The sequence below is a fragment of the Gasterosteus aculeatus genome, chromosome 2 (assembly GCF_964276395.1).
Source record: "Gasterosteus aculeatus chromosome 2, fGasAcu3.hap1.1, whole genome shotgun sequence".
Taxonomy (NCBI): Eukaryota; Metazoa; Chordata; class Actinopteri; order Perciformes; family Gasterosteidae; genus Gasterosteus; species Gasterosteus aculeatus.
Window position 1 is genome coordinate 13,150,024 of NC_135689.1, and position 20,507 is coordinate 13,170,530.

A 20,507-nucleotide genomic window follows, 5' to 3' on the forward strand; every position below is an offset into this window, starting at 1 on the left:
TAACCCAGTTTTTGGTATGATGGATACATTTCTTTCAATCCTCCTCCTCTGTGGAGTTCCCCTTTTTATCATAGTGCTTTTTTGTTAGATCAGTTGTACAATCCAATCCTAAAATCTCATCGGGGGGAGAACAGTCCAAGACAATGGTTGTTTTGTGACTTAGATAAATAAACAAAGAGACAAAGTCTTCCCAGAGCACTCAACAGTATTACATTTCAAGCAGATGAAACACAAAATCACTTCCAAAGCCCCAGCGAATACGACCATCCACCGTATTATTGACCCGGCCACCGAGTTGCTAAGCAACAACACTTGGTATCCTTGAGACAATGCAATCCCTCAGAAATTCTCACTTCTCCCTAGCAACACGGTAATGGGGATTTCACCATCGCACACAGAGACGTATGCGCTTGAGAGAGAGAGAGAGAGTCTGTGGCTATTTTTAGCCCCAGAGCGGTTTCCTTGCCGGTGAGATCGCTGTCAATATGAAACACTATTTTGGCGGTCGGATTTTCCTTCCTTGTGAGCCGCACAAATCACAAAACCGTATTACTCTGCTGCTATCCGGTGTGTGAAATTGGTAAACAGAGATAATCACTACAAGAGATGGACTTTGCACCCGTGAATCACCCCGTGCGTTCTTCATCAGCGATTAGGGTTCCCTTTCATAGAAATTGATTTCGAAAGGTATCCCCGCAATACCGGGATGACGCAACGGCCGTTAGCTCGAGGGTGTCCATTTCCCACTCGGGATATCCTGCATCAAAATAAGTTGAAATAGAAAGTCTAACCGTGTGGGCCAAAGGAGAAATACAAAATCTAAACAAAGGAATAGAAAAGCAAGGAGTGGGTGGCGGAGGCTTCCCGTCTGTTCTCTTATTTCAGTCCCCAACTGTGCAAGGAGATCAAATTGGCCTTTCCCAGCTTTCTTCCTCCTCCTTAGTACAGTAGCTAATCGCCACCTGCTCCTCCCCTCTATTATTTCCCGCTGATCTAACTCCCCAACAACACATTTGCGGAGAGAAGGGAGAGCGTGAGGAGATGCATTATTGAACAGTGTCAGTAGCTATGATTAGAAACAGCAGAGTGCGGCTGCAGCACAAGTCTCTAAAGATAGAAAGGTCGTCTATCACTGACACAATCACAATGACGAGGTGTCGTTATCCACCGTATGACCTGACGCCATTTTCCGCCTGATCGGCAGCACGTGTAACAGTAGGTCTGCATGGTGGGCTTCAGATAGGAAAGGAGAGAAGAGCAGATTGAATGTAGGTGGGAGTCACCCGGAAAAATCCAGATGAGTGTGTGATGGGTTTTTTCCTCATTTAGTGCGAATGCCCTGGGGAAATTAGCATTTTCCCTCCCCTCTAGTGTTCTAAGCTTTTTTTTAGCAAGGATTTCCTCCCCAAATGGTGCATAATGCATTCAATGTATCCATGTACTGTACTGCGTGATGAAAACGCATTTTCTTGCGTTTGATTGACAATCCAGGTGATATTTACATAAGTTACAAACGTTATTTATAAGTGTCAGTGTGAAGCATACAAATCTTATTTAGTCTGCATTATTTTATTTTTATGCTTTATGTAACAAGCAGTGGATCCTTCCGTCAAAACACAAACCCCACTGGCTCCTTTGCAAGCTGCTGTCATGCTCCGTCCTCACCTCATACACAAGGTCTTTGCTCGTGATGTACTTTCTTTGCAAATGAGAATAACAATATGTTCTCCCGGTGAATCTAAGAACGGGTCGGGGAGGCAGTGTTTTCGGTTGTCTCTCAGACGGTGTATAAATCTTGGATCTCAGCCACGTGTGTCCCTATGGCTCCATTGCACTGGTGTTAAAGACCGCGGCGTCTTGAGACACAACATTTCACACTGTCGGATGTATTACACGGTTCTATTAATAACCTGGCAGGCAAGCACAGATACAAACATCAGCGGTACGTCTTGCACAGGGAGGTTTCCTGGAAGCAGCATCTGCTTGTTCTCGATGCATCACAGACACACCTGTTGTTTGCTTTTGAAAGTTTGTTTTCTCGAAAGGAGTTCTGGGACTTAACTCCATTTGGACGCCTCACTGGTTAAAATAGAGATACAGTTTCCCCACATTGGGAATCCTCTCAGTTTTAGTGGTTGAGTGGTAATGTAGAATACAATACGCGGACTGAGTAAATAGATTTACACCCAAACAGTCTCCTCTTTGCAAGAGCAGATTCTATCAAAACCATCGGATAATGCTCCAGATCACACTTTTTATCTGGCGCCATCCTGCTACTGTTGGGTGTTATGCAACTGATGCAATTGAGCCTACATGTTTACCCAGGAAGCATTGGCTACATCTGTGCATAGTTGTCATTAGCTAACTGCAGAGTGGATTTAAGGGATGTTTAAGCAGAGATAAATAGAGGATATGTTACTGATGTCATTAAAACATAAAATAGAAGTTTAGGGAGCATTTCTTTCTTACTTGGCAAGTTTCATTTCGATCTGCTGGCGAATTTCCTGGCGCTCCTGGTCACTCCTGACTGGGAAGATATTTCGGTCTTCCAACTCCTGCTTGCTCGGCCGGTTTCGTAGTTTGACCGTCAGCAACTCCTTCCTTAGCCTGCGAGGAAGTGTACCTGCAACCGTACATATGCCGTACAATCACGCATGTTAACAATTTGAAAAGTCAATATGTTCCAATCTCTCACCCCAAAACCAACCATGACTGCTTGATCTCAGCAAATATACTCACAAAATGATTGGCGTTTTCTGTTGTTTTTGCTCTATATTGCAGCAATTTTAATCTAAAAATGAAATGTCTCCTTTGTTATTTAGATTACCAAATGTATTTACCAGGCTACACTTCCTAAAGTTGTAGGATTAATTAGTTTATGGATATTTCATCACAATATCAACTGAAATATAAGGAAATTGGGGGGGGGTCCAAATATGTTTTTATTACCCATATAATTTAACTTCATTGCATCAACGTCTCAACAATCTGCACGATGTGATTCTGTTGGCCACTATAGAGACTTTAGGGTGGAATTGTTGCGTATATATACACAGAGTAACACCAGCATTCAGTCAGAGCCGTCGTTGGTTCGTCTCATGACATGAAAGTAAGACAATGACAGCATAGCACTGCTCTCTCGCAGATCTGTTGTAATGTTCAACCCTCCAACCACCTTGTCTTTGTTTTGATTTAAGACCAAACTATGAATCATACTTTCAAGCTCTTCAACCCACCAGAGATGACGGAGTCATTCCAGCCGTCCAAGTCGGTGGGGAGGCCTGAGGTGTTGGAGAAGCACTGGTCCAGCCGCATGTTCTCCTTATTCTCCTCCGCCTCCTTCTTGGGCCAGTCCGACCCTCCACCTCCCACACAGCCGCCCCCAAAAGACATTTGGTGTTGGTTCTCGGAGCTGCAGGAGCGAGAGAGACGTCCATCCGAACACCACAGCCTTGGGGGTGAGGCCTGCTCACACCCTTCATGGACACTGAGGACACAAAGGCAGGAGGGGAAATGTGGCCTTAATGTTGATGCCCATCAGAGGATAACGTCTGATGACATCAGAGTGTGTTAAAGGTATCATTCACGGGGATGTCTTAAAGAGTAGACTTATACACGCCGAGGGAGGGTGCTGATATAAAAAGGTGTAAGGGGACCTTCTGAGCACTCACCTCTCTTGTCGGTTTTTGGAAGCGAATGCTCTCTGCAGTTCCTCCATAATGCAGCTGGGGGGCATGAGAGGATGCATCATATTGCCTATGTGTGGGGACCCTGAGGTGTTGGCCAGGGGCCCTCGTAGCGTTAGGATGACCGAAGCCATGCTTTCTGAGGCCCTGGGTGGAGGCTCCTTGGGGAGGTAGGAGTTGGGCAGGTGAGCCGGCAGCGACATGGGGCCTGGATCTGAAAGGGAACAGTTCAAAACGGGTGGTAACAGAATCACTCTTCTTTTTGCCTCCATCATCTTATCCTTATATCCGCCTCATCCAAGACTTCCACTTTGTCTATTCGTGGGGATTTAGACTTCACAGGACAGAAAAACTAACTCCACAAGATTGTTTTAAACGAAAGAGAAAACTGCTTTACCAACCTGCCATCTACAGAATGTGTGTTCTCCTTAATGGCGAGTTGGTATGGACAGAGAAGTCTACATGAACCTGAGTCACTTCTACTTTTAGCTTTCAAACAAGGGATTGATACCGAATTTAGGATTTGACTAACTACACGATTGGCAAAGTGTCTTGGCAGCCTGAGCCGGCAGAGCCGCTTCAATGAACCCTCAGCTGTTAATGTTTCCAAGGGGAACGTTTATCTTCGGCCAGGTAAGACATAGAACCCACGCAAGCGTAGACACACAGACCTAGGTACAAAATACATAATAATACACATACGACTAGATCAAGTGACAGCAGAAAAAAGTATGCATCGCTGGAACGATTATCTGACATGAGAAAAACAACCCGTTGATCAACTCACAACCTCCAGGTTTCCGCTTGTGTGGGAAACAAATGAGGTATCGTCGACTCCTCGGCACTCACCATCTCCTGTGCTCTGCAAATGGGGCATCGGTTTGGGAGGAACTTGCGGCGGGGACGTTAGTGGAGGAATCTCTTCCTCTGGTCTTTCCTCCGTCTGCTCGCCCGGGTCCTGCAGCCCCTCAGGTACATCCGCAGGGTGCACCTCCTCACTGCCCTCCTCCGTTTGCTGTACATTCTCCTCCGCTGGTTCACAGTCCTGAAGAGGAGCAGCTACTGCAGTATGTAATGAAAGCATTTATGATTTAGGTAAGATGGATTTCGCCGATACAAATATGGGTATTGCAGTACTCTTATGGTAGAAGGCAATGTGGAGAAGGTCATTGAATTGTCTCTGCTGCCCTCTAAAGGCGCAAACGCAAATGTCTCAGTTTTGTCAAGCAGTAGGTTTGTGGATTACATTAAAAATGCAAAGTGTACACAAATAAGACTTTAACCTGTTGATACAAACACGAGGTTAATAATAAGATTTGTTTCTCATACTCTCATCTCGATACAACCGTAAATCTGAGGAAAACCATGTTTTCTTTTTGCAGCTGTATACAGGCGTGTGCGCACAGGGAGGGATTGTGCTACCTGGAGGGGGAAGCTCCAGCTCGGGACCAAGGTATTCCACACTGCTGACAGTGAGGTTTGAGGTCAAGGATCCCCCGAATCCTCCAAGCAGGACTGCGCCCTCTGAGCAGCAGCCCCGGGTGGGGGAGGTGTGGTCGTGGCATAGAAGACTGCTGGATAATGCTACATCTGGCAGAGGACACGAGGGGAGAAGTCAGGATTTCAGTGTTGACTACAAACAAAACCATGTGCCATTCTTATGAATCTTTTGCAGTGATTATAAGCCATATTTAGTAATGATTCTATTTCTGTGTCTTTTCACACGGCTGATGTATGCATTTATAATGAATCATCATTTTGAGGTCATCTTACATCGTTGATGTTAGTGTTGAGAACAATCTTAATTAGCCATATATGTTAAGGTACATATCTGTGTATATATCGATCAATCTGTCTTTCTGTGTCTATTTTAGGTTTGTTTCAGGACTTATTTTCACCTTTTACACTATGAGAGGAATCAAAATACACACTTTCTAGATATGTAATATATTTTAAAACACACATCCTCCCTCCTGCACTGTACCTGTGGAACTCTGCTTCAGCTTCTCATTTTTCTTTTTCCTCCACTTCCAGGGTTTGAAGATGCGCCCCAGCGTGGCCAGTTTGCTGTTACGTCGGATGGGTGGGGTGTGGACCCCTGTCACCAGGCAACCGGTCCTCAGCACCCTCTGCTGGTCCATCGACTCCACTACAGTGACAGAGGAGTCGGGAACAGGAGCCCAGAGAAGAGTGAGATCAAAGAGGGGTGAGGACAGTGTGGGAGTGGGTTTGTGGAGGAGGAGGAGGAGGAGGAGGATCAAAAGGGAAGAATGCAAAAAGGGGGCCAAGGGGGAAGGGAGTATTGAGGTGGGGATGAGGCAATAAAAAGTGGATAAGAGGAGGGAGAAAGAGAGAGAGAGGGAAATAAACCAGAGCACAATTAGTATGCTCACCTTACTGAATAAACCCCGATGGACTCCAAGTGCAGTGAACAGATTGAATTAGAAGGACGAATTTGATCAAGGCCCACTTCCTAACAGTTCTTACTTCCCTGCCAATCCCCTCCCTCTGAGATATACGTCACGCATCAAAATAAATATCCCTCACATTCCAAATTTGGAGGGAACCTGCACGCACACGGACAGCCTCATTACTACAAACGATGCATTTCCCCTGAGACCAACAGGTTTGGCAGCCTCTCCGCTTTCCCAGATGAAGCATTAGACTCAGCTGTCTAACGGTCGTTAGACGGTCGTTTAACTGTAACCTTCTTTTTCTCCAATGCTCCTCAACGTGTATATTTTTCCCAAGTGATCACATTTGCATTCAATACTTCAAATTTATGTCTGGATCCCACCGAACTCCCACAGAGTGACTGCTGATCTTGTAGCACCTGAAAAGCATACAGGAGGCCATAACAAAACTTTAATCATTCCAAAATAAGTGAGCAAGTGAAAATGTAAAAAAAAAAACATAAAAATATTTCAAAACATGTCAAATTTAGCAGATGTAGTTTAATTTAATAACTAAGTAACTAATAAGTAAAAGGAATACAATCCAATAATTGTATTGGTATGTGCGCTCCCCATAATAAAATAGGCAACAATCTTCCCTCTATAAAGGAATGCTTTTCAATGAATTCTGTCTCTGACTCATATCTTTAAGTGTGGATCCATTTGGGAACATTGCTGCTGGGCCAGAACCACAAACCGCGCCAGAAAGAGAAAATGTACAATAAATTCCATATATGTAAGAGCTGCATGCGTCAGAGTGACACAAATTCTGCAATATTTGGCTTCTGGAGGCAGTTGTCTTTGTTCAGATATTCACCTGAGGAGGAGGCAAGGATTTGTGATGGGTGAGCTTGGGGGAGGAAAGAATTGGGTAGGGGGGGTGCAAATTAGATCAGGGTGTGATTTTTAGTACAGTGATGGAGGAAGGAGGATACTGTTGGCTTTTTTTCTGTAGTTTTTTTTTACTGCCCCTTGCTTCTGCCCCGAAGCACATGGGTTGGGAATATAAAGAGGATGGTGCTTAAGGGAGGAGAGAAATGGAGATGAAAAACAAGGGGACGAGAGGATAAACAATAACAAAGATGAAAAGGGAGAAGAAACGGGGGAAAAGAAAGCTGGTGGCCAATGGCGTGAGACATCCAAGAAAGAAGAGGAGAGGAGAGGAGAGGAGAGGAGAGGAGAGGAGAGGAGAGGAGAGGAGAGGAGAGGAGAGGAGAAGAGAAGAAAGAAGACAACAGTAAATGAAATGCAGTGTCGGGAGGAAAAGAGGAAGAAGAATCAAATGAGAGCAAAAGAGACAGAAAAGATTGGCAGAAGACAGAACACGTAAAGGAAAATATACGAGATGAAAAGAGGTCACGTCCATTTTAACACTTGACCCTTAAAGTTCTTTGAAACAGGGTCAGTTGACCACGCACACCCGTCTCTCATCATCCCCCCTGTCACACATTCAGAGTGGCAGACGCGGCGCCACACACGAAGAATCCAGGTCAAGCTTAAAGGAAGCAAACCCAGTCGGGGGAGAGAAAAAAAAGAGAAAGCTTAAGAGGAGGAGAGGGGGAGCACGCGGGGCGTTGTGTCTGTGTGAGACGGAGCGGGAGTGTGTGCGTCTACGCGTGGGGAGGGAAGGGAAAGGGGAGAGAGCGGAGGAGGTGTGGTCAGGCCCGCTGCTGTTGCCATGGCGACCACATCCAGATGCTGCCGCAGCAGTGGGAGCCGGCGGGAGGAGCAAGTCAGTCTGTAGCTTAGAGGAGAGGAGGAGAGCAGAGGGGCCCCATACACAGACAGACACTGCTGCCACATCTAAAGCCAGTGGCAGCATCCGATGTACTGTGGGTTTAGGTTGAAGCCTGACGGAGGACGAGGTCCGCCTGCATTTTCTTTTTTTTTTATTCAAAGGAAGGAGACGGGAGGGGGGAGGAGGAGGAGAGAAAGGGGATTCCAGGGAGAAGCGGTGATAAGGAGCGATCGGAGGGGGCTGTTGCTATACGGAAGAGCTTGCAGGAGAGTCTGGGCTCATCCAATCAGGGAGCAGCTATTTACAATGCATACCAAGTAACTCTTCATTTTTCATGGAAGGGGGTTTTTGCTCAATAGAATGGCAGGAGCAGAAGAATTAGGTGAAAACACATAAATGCACAGCATGAAGCTTTCCTTTATCTGCTGGATGAGGATGAAATGAAATGTGTGTCAGATAAGCAGGAATGATCTACATGCACCATGTGGGGATTATTTGCTATTCTAATTAATATGCTAATGCCCTGGGATTAAAAAAAATCCAAGTGTCATGCTGATGCTGTTGGTTTGCTGTACGCCCATTGTCCTCTTCAACATACAATACAGCGGAACACAATGGAATTCCAATCAGGTGGTGGCGTTCCGCCTTTACGCAAGTTATCAAATGAAATCCCTGATTAATAACGTTATTAACTTCATGAATGACCACACAGTTGCAGGGAATCACTGTAAAAACTGCTGCACTCTTGTTGCAGTGTGAACTCCAAAATGATTTAAGAGTGGAATGAAGTAGGCAATATGATAATGTGACTTGGCAAGAGAACTACATCAGAGTGTTAGTGTGCCATGAGGGACCACACCCTACTTCAAGCGGCTTGTCAGCACTTTCAGCAGCATGAGATCTCTCCTAACAGCCCCTCCCCAAGTGCAATATGGTTAGAAGACTATGGCGAAAATATTGTATTGAAATTAGGGAAGTCTTAACTAAACATGAAAGGTAGCTTAGAAACAATCTATTGGCTCCTCTGTGGCCATGATGGTCAACACGTTAGAGAATGAGGGACAGTAATGGTGTAGTTTTTCCCCGTGAAAATTGGGAAATAAGAGGGGGTTGAGTTTTTACAGCTTTCTGTAGTATTAAAAGACACATCTAAATAAAATCATTCCTGTATTAATCAACAGATAAAAGTATTTTTACCATTTGACATTTAAAGTACTTTAAACATTGACTGCAAGTGTTGTCACAAAGCAGGTCTGCAAAGCACAATCGGGACTGAGCTCTGGCACAGCGATGCTGACAAGGCCTTGGAGGGTTGTCAGGGGAGTCAGACAATATCTTAATTGTTCTAACACAATACTTGCAGCTTAAGATGTGTGCAGTCTGGTAGCGCAACAGTTAAGTTCACATTTGACAATACATGTCTGTTTCTTTTTCTAGCCGTCGCTCCAAGGACTGCGATGTCAGGCTGTTAGTCGGGCCGACTTTCATGTCACCTCTGGACCAAACCTATAACTAACATCAAACAATAAATCTTGCAGCGCAACCCTCCCTGCTAAACACTGAGGGTCACCGCCCTGCAATCACCTGCCTCCGCCCGGGTGACTGACAGCGTGCCCTTGAACAGACCGACTCTTTACCCGCTGCCACGGCAGCTATAGCCTCCTCTCTCTTTACCCCCTTGGCTTTACAACTGTGCTGCCATCTGTCTGTAGCCCCGCTGCCGCCGGCGCCCGGGTAACAACTCACAAGGAGAGAGTGAGGAGACCAGGGGCTCTTGGCATTAAGCAAGTGAAAAGAATGTGAATGAGAGACAAAAGCTGAGGTGAAGAATGGTAGTGCTTATTTGTAGGGTGGTTTGCATAATTACTCTCTTCAGTCAGACCACGTGGACATTAACAACATCTGAAAGCCTTATCTTTATCTATCCTCTATGAGATGTCACATTTATGAGATGTCGCATTTGATTATACACACACTAAAAATTCAAACTACGATCAACCAATATATAAATACTAAATCACGAATGAGTCTTATTTTTGTTTCATAGTCCATTTTGGACAAAGCGTGAATTCATGATGCAGAGGACCAGGACCACCACTGATAATTATTGATGACGGTCATGTTGTGCATCATGTGCTTTTTTATAATAATAATGGACTTCACTTGTATTTCTTCATTCAAAGAAAGAGGAAAGAACATTCTTCTAATCATGATAAATCAATTCTGGTAAAAAAACAAAACGAGCTAGTGTTGCTCCTATGGTAAACTTGTTTAGGAATGAAGCTCCTTTCTGGGAGAACAGGGTGTAAAGGTGTTTGGCTACATGAGTCTGCAAACGTAAAGCCTCCAGATCATCCAAGTGATTACAGCCCAAAACTCCAGCATGTGGGCTACTGGCATCAAGAGAGTGAAATGATGTCAGTGAAGCCAGTAACCAATAGGAGATGCCCGAGGCCCCTGTTTTTTTTTTTTTACCATATGTTGTTGTTAAGAATGAGGACTAGCGGGAGGCTTCATGTGTAAGCCTTTGCTGCAGCATCAACAAGAAGAACAAGAATCTAGTTCAAGCTGTTTCTCTGGTTTCACTCTTCAGCCTGCGTGTAATATGGTGGAGGAATGGATGTTAGGACGTGTGAGACTATGTAGATAATATTGGTGATTGCTGGAAGGTTGCTGTACAGGCTAGTGAATATTCTTAATATTTTTGAAACCTTATTTAAAGTTAGGGGAGTTTGATTATTTTAGAATCATTTTAAGTTGCATCTTATATTTGTTCAAATAAATGCAATGATCTGGCAGTTCCAGTACTGTGATAAGATCGGATGGCTAACCTGCCTTCCTACCTGCACACACTGAGCTCCCACCTTGCGTCCTTGTACATGACCGGAGTCTTTCAAAAGCTGCAAGCTTGACAGCTCTGAGTAGAAATAATAGCCATGATCTGATTTCACCTTTGTGATCATGTCAAATGTTTTCTCACATGTGAATGAGACGTGAGCAATGCGCTTCACTTGCCTTCATCATTGATTGGAGACTTTTCATTACCAACATTCATCCTCATCCTGAGGACGAATAGCCAGGATGTTACAAGATGTTCACTCCCAACTCCGTCAACTTAAGTGCCAAAACGCCTCTTAAAAAAACTCTTGAACTGTTGATGGAATTCTGTAATCTTAATCAGTAAACGCCCCACAAAGTATTTAAATGTTGCTTTAACGTAGTTGATACACAGAAGCATACAACATGTTTTCCCCACTGGGTCCAAACCATTTCAAACCAGTTGAGGTCACTCTTTTTTTTGTTTTTGTATGGAAGGATATGGAATTTAAAAGCTTTAAAAACTGTAATAGGACTGAATAAAAGTGAGTTATACTGTACTTAAACAGAACTATTCTAATGTGTAGGAATTACACAAATGACACATTAAGACGCCTTTGCATTCAAACCGTAAAAAAAACCAAGACAAGCTATCAACTGTGCAAGTCGCTGCAGCCGTCAGCCCCGCCCCGCCCCCCCCCCCCGCTGGGCTGAGAATGTTCCTGCTAATAGTGCTTTTCCTGTGCCCCACACAACCGTGTGAGCCTCCAACAATGTCCTTCCAACCTAATCAGCCTACAGCAAAGCCCAGAAACAGAGTTTACCCTGAACGAGTGCAGCAAGACTTCCAGTTCAAAGCTTTCCTAAACAGGAGCGTGGCCAAATCATCCATTTCCATCAGAAAGCTCCCTCATCCAGGTAATGGAAGTATTGGTTCACCTTCATACCGTGGCCTGTTCCTGCAGTCTATCGCATTCATCTAAAAAACTGCAGAATTGACAAATCAAAAGTCCTGCTTTCCAAAGATTAGCTTTGTCACAGAGAGGCTTTAATAAAAAAGTTTTACTTTTTACACCTGATGACAAAAATGTGGAGGGCAGTGTTTGTGTTTCGAAAGACTTTTCCATCAACACAAATACCACGCTTTAATCCTACAACTGGATATTTCAGTGTTTTTTCACCATATTCTAAACAGCCTTTTTTAATTCCTCAAGACGACAGCGAATGTAAACGTGAGAAGCCACCGTTACTCTCACAGTGTCTGCTCAGACGAGTCCTCAATGGGTCGTGGGCGGTCTGTGCGACTACATGAGCACGTTGAAAGGTTGTCGCGTGCGTTCCACTGGGCTCCCCGTCGCTGCGCGGGGAGGAAAGCGCATCGCAGTCTCCGAGCAAGTCAAGATAACGGGAGATGCACAGAGAAACAAATCTCCACTGTTAGCACTGTAATCCCCGAGCAAGTTCCCAAAACAAGGGTACCGCTCGCGTTTGGATTCCCTCAGGTGTGCCAGCGTGGGACGGACTGGGGCTACTGAAAACAACTTAATTCATCAGCCCATGCAGCGGGTGGGAGCTGGAAGCAGTGATCCATGATGTACAATAGCATGTTCAAAGCCGCTACCTCCTCAAGGGGGAACACACAAAAGTGAATGAAAATAAAGATGTGTTTCAGCAATAAGCTGGGCCTCAAATAGAACACGCGTGGCCCCGATGAACAGTGGCCAAGAGCTAATTTAGTGACGCCAGACCGCTTACTGCCCACTTAACTCATTTGTCATGGACAGATACACTCAAACAGGATAGGCATTACATGCCAATAGTCATGGATATCATAGAAGACATGGGGTCAAACCAACATGCTGTGTGCTAGTTATATTGAGAGATCAGACATAGGAAATATTTGTGTGTTTGTGTAATACACAGAATATTACACCAGACATTATTGCAATTATTTTTCTTATTTTTCTGCTCCCAAGTTCATTTTAGGCTTCGTTTCTTCGATCAATTTATTGCATCACACCTGCAAGTAGACCCACACTAGAATCTGTGTGCCTGAAATGATGAAGATATTTCTTTTTGGCTCTGTGGAAAGTTTGTCAACAGGGTGTGAAACAAATATGAGTCAATCCTCCTGTATAATCTGTTGTGAGAGATGTGAAAGAGGAACATGCTTATCATTTAGTCAAACAGGTTTGGGCCATATGATGAATCGGTGTTGATGGAGAAGAAGCCACTCACTCATCAATAATGACCACAAACTGTGTACTACAGACTTGGCCACTGTTCTAATAGCAGTTTTAATAAGATTAGGTTTGAGCTATTGGCATACATGAATGTATGGGTTGATTGAATTAAATTGAATATGTGCCCGGACTTGCACACGTGCTTTCCTCATTAATGTGTCATGGCTCAAAAAAAAAAAGTTTTCATTCCCAGCAGATGAAGAGCCGGCCGGTGTATCAGCACACGGACGCGGCGCTGCTCGGTTCAGCTGCCTGCTGCAATGCAAAAGATGGTGCTGTCCATGGTGCTGAAACACACTTCTTTAATACCACAAGCTCTCAGGGTCCAACATCACTGCCTATTGGCACCCTACATTTTCCTTCCACAAAATTCTCCAAAATGATTGACCACAAAAGCTGTCATATAGTAACTGAAATAGACAGATGCGTCTGCAATTGTCCCCTCTCAATTCCACCACAGCGAAGCTGCAGCTTTTTAAAATTATTTTTCACTTAGTCTGTAGATTTTCCTGTTATTTAACTAATTTTAATTTTCCAGGAATGTCAAAGAATTGTAATGAAAAGCCAAATGTTAACACAGAGGTCCAAAATCCAACTCAATCTACAATAATAAACGGGGTAAAGCTGCAAATCCTCCATGGATTATAACAGTTATATGACAATGATGAATAGAACCTTATTATGATCCATAAAATGTCAAAATTTTACCTTTGTGTAAACTCAATTGAATATTTAGTGATATTGGACTCTCGGTCATATGGAACAAGCTATTTAAATACCTAATCATGGGCCCTGGGAAAAAGCAGAAGATGTTATACACCTGCTCAATATTTTATTGGTAACACGTAATCAATTTAAAAAATATAATCAACAAAAATAATTAATACATCATCAATAATGACAATACTACTGTAGTGAACTGAATGTCTAGTGGCTATTATTTTACGTTATATATTCTCATCTCACAATGCAACCCGATAAAAGTAAGACTCTCGAATCCTAACTTCTCTCGCTGCCGATCTCTTTACCTCACCCACAGTCAGTCCAACAACACAATGAAACAATGTATAAAACTGTATAACTTCAACTACAGTTCAGTTATCTGATCTGGCTATCTATTTAATTTACCATCTCCTGAGAGGCCCTGGAGGAGCTGTTCAATAATACTGTTGTGTAAGTGCCTTTCAAACAGCCACTCAACGGAAGGCCTCACACCATTCGCCCTCATCTCTTCCCTCCTCCTTCCATCCTTCATTCATGCCTCCTCCTCTCGCCCGTCCCTTATGTTTCTCCATCCCAGGCAGTACGGTTTACCGCTGGTGGGGCCTGGGGTTCTCCTCTCCCCTTTAGAGAGGGACACAGCGGGTATGAACAGGTGTGAAAATACAATACATTGATTTATTTGTTGGTCTGTGTGTGGGAAGGAGAGAGAGAGAGAGAGAGAGAGAGACTAGGAGGATATTACAAACTGACAAGCAAATTGGAAAATGTTCTCATCAAAGAATTAAAGAGCACTTTTTGTGTGCACGCTTCATTGAAAACAACTGATGGACTAAAGATATATAAACAATGATGAAGATAATCATCATTTGCAGCCGTACAAGAAAACTACCAAATTCTTGACAGTCTCCGTGCATGTATGTTGTTTGTAGTGTAACTACGTTTTATGTGTGTCAGCAGATTAGTTGAGTAAAATGTGGATGTCATTCGGTCACTAACGCAACAACAACTGAACTTAGTAAATCAAACCGAATGTTCGCCATGATGACTTATGCGTGTAAAGCAAGCATCGTAAAGTCTCTACAAGTTGACACTCGTATGTATATTGCTATTAATGGCTGTCATGGTGAATAAATGGGAAAAATACTACAAATATGTTAAAAAGAGGAGTTTAGCATTCTTGGCTTAACTACTAAAAGGACTACTTAGGGTCCATGGACAGTTCTGGAGCTCATGCAGAAGGCTTTCCAAATAAGACCCTTGTATAGCTACTGCTCTTTGTTAATGGTCTCCTGTAGACTATCCATCATCTCACCCAGTTTGCGACAGAGACAATTTCTAGGCTTCTTTCCAACGCCGCCTCTTCCTCCTTCCTCTCTCTCCTCGCTCAGTTTCCCGCTCGTCCACCTCCTCTCTGCCTCACTTATTCAGCATCCCACCCTTTTTATTTTCCTTTCCTCACAAAAATTGTCTCCACTGTTCTACAGACTCGATCCCCCTTCGGAATTCCTCTCTTTGCTCTTTACCCTTGTCAGGATAACGCATACGACTTCCTGAACTCCATGTAACCTCAGCAGTTAGAGGCTAAATAGCTCCATTCCATAGTGACTTTACACTGGTTTCTCTGTGAGGTGTTGAGGGCTGCTCAGGTCTTCATTGTCCGTTCTACAGGGGCTGTCTGTTCAACTGCCTGATATTTGCCTGACATCTGCCTGACTCCTTCCATTTCAGCACATTCCGGGCTGTGATTTTGTGATTGTTTCCAATGCACGAGTCTGCCGGCTCTCATACAGATCAATGCACACTTGTATTAACACGCCCTAAAAAAAAAAAAAAAACCTGCAAACACGCATGCGTGTGTCTCCCGCAAACAGCAGGCGTAGCCAAACGTGGCTCGAACTTTGTCAAATACCTAATCTGCTCCAGCATCCAGGGGGAGCGGGGCATCATGTGGAGCTTTTGTTGTTGTCGTCATTTTTGTGCTCCATTTTCATGGGCAGCTGAAAGACAGTGACGGCGTCCCCAAAGCACACAGCTCAACAAAACGTCCAGATGCAGCTTATTACCATTCACTACTCAGCGGCCGGGAATCCACATTGTGACAGAACTGTCGGTACAACGTGCACAAATGTTACAGACAGGGAGGACAAAAGGAAGAATAACGCAAAAAGCAAGTTTCCTGGATACAATGTTTGTTGCACTTTCTCTTGATGTAATTGATGTCAATTGAAATGCGCCTTTACTTTACTGTTTGATTGGACAAAACCAGATAGTTTCCAATTGTTTTAAGATTCAATTGTGATGGTTATTGTTGCAAATCGATAGATCTGCTTTATGGAAATATCTATCAATGTAATGAAGTGCCTCGATTGACAAGAATGTAATACCGTGGATTAGCCAGGACCTCCCCACATTGTTATGTTGAGGGGTTTAAACAACTGTCCAATTGAATTGCAAGGAAACAGCTTCAACTAGCCGTGGCGCTACTGATTATCCAAGAGTTAAATGTCAGGGATGAACACTGTTCCTCCAACAGATACTTGTGTCACACTAAAAGGTTAGATGACAATGAAAGCCACAGCATGATTTGTATTTATAATTAGACCCTAAAGGGACTTCTTGTGTCCCATATAATATCATGTTTTGGATTATTTGTTCTGTTTTATATACAGTATGAATAGGGAACTATTATCGTATTAATTCATATTTTGCTTAAAGAGAGGCTGAGTTGATTCATTTTTTTAAACAGTTGGAGTAATCAAAGAATCGACTAATTGTTTTAGCTCTCCTGAGAATATTTAGCGTTGCAAACTAACAGTGACATAAGCAACCGTTGGTATGAGCAGTATTTGTGCCATTTACTCGTGTAGTTTGTAACCAAACTCATTTTGCAAAAAGACTTGACGGAATGGAATTTGAGGAACGCTTTAAATACTGAATCTCCCTTTAAACCTCTCATACCGGCAAATACTTGGTTCACTTCCTCAGAGGCAAAGTGTATTTTTGACTGGTAATGCCGATGACTTAGCCAAACATAGGCGGAGATATTTATAGGCTTTGATTGTTATATAATAATAATCTTCTTGTGTCTAATTCTAGCTTCTACCAACTTTTCTTATCGCGAACAACTTCTCACCTCTCAGTCACTGACTCGCTCACTCCTTCATCGTCTCAACACATGCGATTCACAGCTGGAGGCAACAAGTTCCGACTCTGCTCGTACATTCCAGATGAGTTTAAAATCATTCAGAAAAATAAATAGAATAGGAAGAATTTTTGGGATATCATCTTTTCTTTTCTTTTCTTGCTGTACGTTACCTAAGCATACGGGTACCACTCTTTTCTGTATAATAATACAAATGTACACATTTCTAACACATCTTGCGTCCATTATGACCTCTTCAATGGTAACACGTTTACCAGTTGTAATACTTTAATTATATTTATAATGGCTCTTATAGCAAGTTGTAAATTGGCTTTTTTGAGGAAATTGGACATTCTTGTTTCCTGTTCTTCTGGGTTTGTATCCTTATGGTCTAAATACACTTATTGAAAGTCGCTTTGGATAAAAGCGTCAGCTAAATGACATGTAATGTAATGCTTTTGGAGGCTTGTCAAATGGGGAGAACATTATATAAGATCAAAATTCTAAATGACCCACATGTACTCTTCAAGGCAATTTAGGCATTCTGCTTTTGGACATTGCTCTGGTTTGGGGTTGAGTCATCGCCACAGCTCGGTTCTAAGCTTTCACAGGGTTTTGATGTATCAGCTTGTTCAGAGGGGCTCCGCTTATACCTGCAGTCCTTCTGATGTCAGATCCGAGAGGATTATGCGGGTATCAGTCAGAGCGCTGAAGGAGGATGAGAGCTGAGATCCAGCGTGGTGAAGTTGCCTTGAGCAAGATGACACGTTTGAGGTGCACCGTCCTTTCGCTTAGCCAGCATTCTGACACGAGAGACGGCAGACGGAAAAGCTCACTTGTTTACAAATGATTGCAGCATTTTGTGTGGTTGGTAAATTGCACCTTCAGCAGCACTTAAAACGATTTAGCTTAAGTCTTATCACTCGTAGTTATTTTCCACTTCTCAAGGAGGAGGATATGCTGCGTTTCTCTGTTTTATTCATTGTTTCACATGTATTATTCGGGAGAGAGGGGGACAGGGGGAGGGGTGATGAAAAAATATCCACTCTTCAACTGACTCTGACTCTAGGAAATTGTGATGTGCATTTCTACTCGAGAGATTTTTTGTTCTGAATAACTGATATTTCAATTTCGTTCTCTCCAGTGCTTCTCTTTCTGTGCAGCCACAGTGAACACACAGCTTGGACACTCATCCTCTCCACACCATCAACTTGGTCGACACTCTGCTATGACTAAGAAGAAGTTTGAGTGAAAGGGGCATTTTATTAGAAATAGAAATGAAAGGGGCCCTGAACGAACTGACTAAACGAGTACTGGCGCTCCTGCCACCCGACTTATTTTCCACAATAACTGCGAAATGTGAATCAGACTATTCAGTTTCCACCACACAAACTCACAGAATAACTAAAATATTGGAACAATGAGAGAAAACATTATCAGAGTCAAGCCTGAACACTTTGAAATGTAATTCCACACACTTAATAAGAAGTAGGATTGGATTGTTGCACAGTTTTGTCCTGCTGTATATTTACTGCACCTCTTTGCAAGAGAAAACATAGCTGGGATTCTGTGTGATGAGCAACTGTGACTGCTGTCTCTATTGACTTGTCTCGCCAGTGTTGAGTAAGTGGATGAATACAGTGTCAGCCTCTGCAGCTGCAAGGGCCACTGTGTTGGGGGAGAAGGCACTCTTTGCCCAAAGTAATCCTTTGGCAAAGAGTTGGCGCGCCAACTGCTTGTGCAGTAATGATGCACATGGAGATGGGATGGGCAGCGCTGTGTGCTTTGGGTCGCCAGACACTTACATTGTCCCTGCGGTGTATCGACAACCGTATTCACATTTTTCACAGTAATGCGCAGCGTATTGCAGGGAAAGAGGCCGATATTCAGGAGCAATGGCTGATCTGCCGAGCCGCTGTGTTGTTTATTCAAGGTGTGGCAAAGACCCAGTGTGACATTATCACATTCGCCTATGTGTGAATTAAATCATCCATAGGAGGGTTGTATTCAGCAAGGGTCCATTAAAATGCGCTATGAGCAGTTGATGGTTGCGGACAGGTGGGATTTTAGGGATGTGTGAAACACATTCCTCATTAGTGAACAGTTGGAAGGTGTGTGATGCCGTTTTTTCACTGAATCATTCTCTCAAGCATTCTTCATGCGCGTAAAACTCACCATGCGTGGGAGTAAAGGCGATGACTCTTTCGAAAGCCCACACAATCTGACCATAAATAGCTTCACTTATACAAAAACAATTCCAACCGTGTACTTGCACAAAAGGTGTGTTAAGGAACGAGAAGAATTTACATCAAACAGAAGGGACACATGCTGTCAATTTGTTGCACTTCTCTGAGTTCATCAGAGAAGTGCAGGACGCGGCTGCCTATTATTTATGCAGGGAGATGACAAACCGACCACAGAGAGAGAAACGAACGCTCCATGTAGAAAAGCACACCTGCGGGACGCATGAATTGGTGAATCAATAGCTTGTGTGTGCATGCATGGCTGTGCAGAATTGTAGGTATTTCCAACCATTGCCTTCATCACGTGGAGAGCCGGCCATTGATCACAACAGTGCTCATTTCAGTATGGAAAAGTGAAGGGGGTGGGGTGACAGAGCTGTCAATATGCAGGCTCAGAGCTATGGGCTTGTAAAAAATCAAAAAATCAAATCAAATAAATTGAAGACACCTAACGCCAAAACCCATGTGTCCGCGGAATAACGAGGCTTCAATGGAGGCTTAGTTAAGACCACGAATGCACCCAGCCTGGCATCATGGGAAACACATGCATGCGGATTTTTGGAGGAATACACGCGCTTTTTAGGAAGGTTGCCATCATGCAAAAGGCAACAAACGGGACATGTTGCACGCGTTGATATCATATTGAACGACCCGCACGCTGAATCGGCTACAGGCGTCTTTGCAACGCGCAAATCTGGAGAGGCATGCAGCCGTTCATAGACGCTGATCTGGCACATTCATTTCCTATTTGCAGCTCCGTGATTCGGTGCTACAGCCCGTATTTTATGTCCAAGTTTGGCAACACATGCGCTTATTATCCCTCGGTGTCGCGATGCCCCACCGGGCGAGCAACGACGCCTTTTAGAAACCGCTGCATTGACCAAAGGATCGAAAAATACAATAGAAAACCGGCATATGGAGCAAATAAATACCCAGACAATGACGTGTATCCTACCTGTGCAATGAGCCAAATCGATGCCCGGTTCGGTGAGTATGTTCGGGTCACTTTGAGATCTGCCTCGTTGCAGACAGCCGTCTAGTCCATCCGATGTAGCCATTGGGGAGACAGCGCAGGAATCCGGGATAAAATATTAAAAGCCCAACCAGAGGCGGGCAAGGTCAGGAGGAAAGCAGCGAGCGAGGGTTAATTCGCTCTGACAACAGCCGCTTTGAGCATCTACCGGGGAGCCATGGCTGAGCCCAAATTCAGAGCGCGCGCGCGTGTGTGTGTGTGCGCGCGTGCGTGTGTCTGGGCTGTGTGCGCGAGGATGTGTATGGATGAGGGAGGGGGGGAAATGCCCCCGATGATGCCCGTCCCCGTCTAGCAACACGATAAAATACCCCCCCCCCCAAAAAAAACCATCTAGTAGCACGCTGCACACATCGGGGCATTGTTGGAGCTTGTGATTCATATGTACAGTATGTATTTGATGAGCAGATCTTCCTCTTCCCCCCCCCCCCC

General features: G+C 44.0%; 1 protein-coding gene across 2 annotated transcripts in view; it reads right to left on the reverse strand.

The window, feature by feature from the left end:
* phactr3a (phosphatase and actin regulator 3a) overlaps positions 1–20,471 on the reverse strand; it is a 23,980-nt gene extending 3,509 nt beyond the window's left edge. Inside the window, exons 1-7 of one of the 2 annotated variants that reach the window (XM_040193052.2) lie at positions 20,001–20,471; positions 5,671–5,835; positions 5,109–5,276; positions 4,536–4,745; positions 3,672–3,900; positions 3,237–3,487; positions 2,470–2,623 (exon numbers count right to left, since the gene is read on the reverse strand). In XM_040193052.2, the coding sequence (XP_040048986.2) occupies positions 2,470–2,623; positions 3,237–3,487; positions 3,672–3,900; positions 4,536–4,745; positions 5,109–5,276; positions 5,671–5,835; positions 20,001–20,103 (1,280 nt within the window). In that variant the 5' untranslated portion in view covers positions 20,104–20,471. Of the gene's footprint in view, positions 1–2,469; positions 2,624–3,236; positions 3,488–3,671; positions 3,901–4,535; positions 4,749–5,108; positions 5,277–5,670; positions 5,836–20,000 lie in introns of both variants that reach the window. The other variant, XM_040193051.2, reaches the window with a different exon arrangement.
* Positions 20,472–20,507: the final 36 nt, after the last annotated feature.